General features: G+C 41.8%; 1 protein-coding gene across 1 annotated transcript in view; it reads left to right on the plus strand.

The window, feature by feature from the left end:
- Positions 1–1490, plus strand: part of LOC118943598 (proline-rich extensin-like protein EPR1) — a 1910-nt gene extending 420 nt beyond the window's left edge. Inside the window, exon 2 of the mRNA XM_036959088.1 lies at positions 1–1490. This exon is cut by the window's left edge and continues 46 nt beyond it. Within this exon, the coding sequence (XP_036814983.1) occupies positions 1–1490 (1490 nt within the window).
- The last annotated feature ends 2571 nt before the right edge of the window (positions 1491–4061 follow it).

A 4061-nucleotide genomic window follows, 5' to 3' on the forward strand; every position in this document is an offset into this window, starting at 1 on the left:
ACCATCATCCCCTATTCCTCCACTACCCCATCATCCTCCACTACCTTCTCATCCTCCCATCACCCCATCATCCTCCCATCACCACCATCATCCCCCATCATCCTCCCATCACCCCCATCATCCTCCCATCTCACACATCATCCTCCCATCACCACCATCATCCCCCCATCCATCCCCATCATCCCCTAACACCCCATCACCCTCCCATCATCCTCCCATATCATCCCCCACCACCCCATCCACCTCCCATCCCCCACATCATCCTCCCATCACCCCCATCATCCTCCCATCCACCCAAATCATCTTCCCTTCCACCCCCATCATCCCCCACCACCCCATCATCCTCGATCCTCCCACATCATCCTCCCATCACCACCATCATCCTCCCATCCACCCCCATCATCCCCTATCACCCTCCCATCATCCTCCCATATCGTCCCCCACCACCCCATCATCCTACCATATCGCCCCCCACCACCCCATCATTCTCCCATCCCACCATCACTCCCCACCAACCCCATCATCCTCCCATTCACCCCATCATTCCCTATTACTCCATCACCCTCCCATCATCTTCCCATCCTCCCATCATCCTCCCATCCCCCCTTCTCCCCCATCATCCTCCCATCCACCCCATCATCCTCCCATCCACCCCATATCACCCCATCATCCTCCCATCCCACCATCACCCCCCACCAACCCTTCATCCTCCCATCCACCCCATCATCCCTCATCACCCCATCACCCTCCCATCATCTTCCCATCCACCCCATCATCCTCTATCACCCCATCACCCTCCAATCATCCTCCCATCCACCCCCATCATCCCCCACCACCCATCATCCTACCATCCCACATCACCCCCTTCGCCCCCCCACCCCATCATCCTCCCATCCACCCAATCATCCTCCCATCCACCCCATCATCCTCCCATCCACCCCATCATCCCCCAACACCCCATCATCCTCCCATCCACCCCCATTATCCTCCCATCCCCCCATCATCCTCACATCCACCCCATCATCCCCCACCACCCCATCATCCTCCCATCCACCCCCATCACCCCATCATCCTCCCATCCACCCCCATTCCTCCCATCTCCCCCATCTTCCCCATCATCCTCCCATCCACCCCCATCATCACCCCATCACCCCCCACCACCCCATCATCCTCATATCCACCCCATCATCCCCTTCGTCTACCCCACCCCATCATCCTCCCATCCACCCCATCATCCCCTATCACCCCATCACCCTCCCATCATCCTCCCATCCACCCCCATCATCCCCCACCACCCCATCATCCTCCCGTCACCCTCCCATCATCCTCCCATCCACCCCATCATCCCCTATCACTCCATCACCTTCCCATCATCCTCCCATCCACCCCCATCATCCCCCACCACCCCATCATCCTCCACCACCCCATCATCCTCCCATCCCACCATCACCCCCTTCGTCCCCCCCCCCTTCATCCCCCCCTCTTGCTAAAAGCATTCCCCATGCATGGCTTTTTATTTTCCCCAGAGTGTGGGGCCCCAACATCCAACAGGCACTTAGAGAGGCCCAGTAATCTATTTTTTTATATATATTAAATGTCTCCAACATCCACCGGGCACTTAGGAAGGGCCTCTGTAATCTCTTTTTGATATTAAATGGTGATTGACGCAGCTAAGTGCATGTTTGGAGGCCGATCAATGGCCCCCCTCAAACATAACCAGATTAATCTGTGTTTTACCTTCACATATCGCCTCAATCTAATAACTACAATAGCAAGCAGGCCTATCGCTTAGATGTATTTAGAGGGAAAGACGCACAGCAGAAGCTGTCTCAAATGACACCCTTGTTTCTCTACGTAGTGCAGTGTGGGGCCCTGGTCAAAAGTGGTGTAGAGCCCTATGGGCTAGGGTGCCATTTGGGTGCCATTTGAAAAGCGGACAGATCTGCCTCACGTGACTGCATACTAACCAAACACTTAAACAAACACTTGTGAATGTATTTCTGGGTCGTGATTTAATATAAGGCGATGGGATGGACGGTATGGGCTCTCCCCCCCCCCCCCCCCCCCCCCCCCGCGTGTGTGTGTAGACAGACAGACAGACAAACAGACAGACAGACAGACAGACAGACAGACAGAGCAGAGCAGAGCAGAGCAGAGCTCTTTCATTTGGTCCTGCATAAAAACCTGAAATAATCTAGTTGCATCTGTACAGCTGGGGATGAAATTGGATGTTCTTTGATCTGAGATTAATACTATCTAGACAAAAACCACCATCCCCCGTTAGTTCATGAAGAAGATAAATATTATGTTAGTTCATAAAGAATAGAAACTTTACATTTGTTCATGAAGAATAAAAACGTTTCATTAGTTCATAAAGAACAGAAACTTTACATTAGTTAATGAAGAATATAAACTATACATTATTTCATGAAGAATATAAACTTTACATTAGTTCATAAAGAATAGTAACTTTACATTAGTTCATAAAGAATAGTAACTTTACATTATTTCATAAAGAATAGTAACTTTACATTAGTTCATAAAGAATAGTAACTTTACATTAGTTCATGAAGAATATAAACTATACATTATTTCATGAAGAATATACACTTTACATTTGTTCATGAAGAATATAAACTTTACATTAGTTCATAAAGAATATAAACTTTACGTTAGTTCATAAAGAATAGTAACTTTACATTAGTTCATAAAGAATAGTAACTTTACATTAGTTCATAAAGAATATAAACTTTACGTTAGTTCATAAAGAATAGTAACTTTACATTAGTTCATGAAGAATATAAACTATACATTATTTCATGAAGAATATACACTTTACATTTGTTCATGAAGAATATAAACTTTACATTAGTTCATAAAGAATATAAACTTTACGTTAGTTCATAAAGAATAGTAACTTTACATTAGTTCATAAAGAATAGTAACTTGACATTAGTTCATAAAGAATAGTAACTTTACATTAGTTCATAAAGAATATAAACTTTACGTTAGTTCATAAAGAATAGTAACTTTACATTAGTTCATAAAGAATAGTAACTTTACATTAGTTCATAAAGAATAGTAACTTGACATTAGTTCATAAAGAATAGTAACTTTACATTAGTTCATAAAGAATAGAAACTTTACATTAGTTCATGAAGAATATACATTTTCTGTTTTATTTCATTTAACCAGGAAAGACAGTTAAAAACGTATTCTTATTTACAATGATGGCCTACGATTGCCAAACACAGACAACACTGGGCCAACTGTGCGTCACCTTATGGGACTCCCAATCACAGCCAGTTGTCATACAGTCTGGAATCAAACCAGGGTCTCAAGCCTCTAGCACCAAACGATTACGCCTTCTAACACTGAAATGCAGTGCCTTAGAAACATTACATTAGTTCATGAAGAATATAAACATGACGTTAGTTCATAAAGAATAGTAACTTTACATTAGTTCATGAAGAATATAAACTTTACACTAGTTCATGAAGAATATAAACTTTACGTTAGTTCATGAAGAATATAAACATGACGTTAGTTCATAAAGAATAGTAACTTTACATTAGTTCATGTAGAATATAAACTTTACGTTAGTTCATAAAGAATAGTAACTTGACATTAGTTCATAAAGAATAGTAACTTTACATTAGTTCATAAAGAATAGTAACTTTACATTAGTTCATAAAGAATAGTAACTTGACATTAGTTCATGAAGAATATAAACTTTACACTAGTTCATGAAGAATATAAACTTTACGTTAGTTCATGAAGAATATAAACATGACGTTAGTTCATAAAGAATAGTAACTTTACATTAGTTCATGTAGAATATAAACATGACGTTAGTTCATAAAGAATAGTAACTTGACATTAGTTCATAAAGAATAGTAACTTTACATTAGTTCATAAAGAATAGTAACTTTACATTAGTTCATAAAGAATAGTAACTTGACATTAGTTCATAAAGAATAGTAACTTTACATTAGTTCATAAAGAATAGTAACTTTACATTAGTTCATAAAGAATAGTAACTTTACATTATTTCATGAAGA

This window comes from Oncorhynchus mykiss, chromosome 22, assembly GCF_013265735.2.
Source record: "Oncorhynchus mykiss isolate Arlee chromosome 22, USDA_OmykA_1.1, whole genome shotgun sequence".
NCBI classification, from domain to species: Eukaryota; Metazoa; Chordata; class Actinopteri; order Salmoniformes; family Salmonidae; genus Oncorhynchus; species Oncorhynchus mykiss.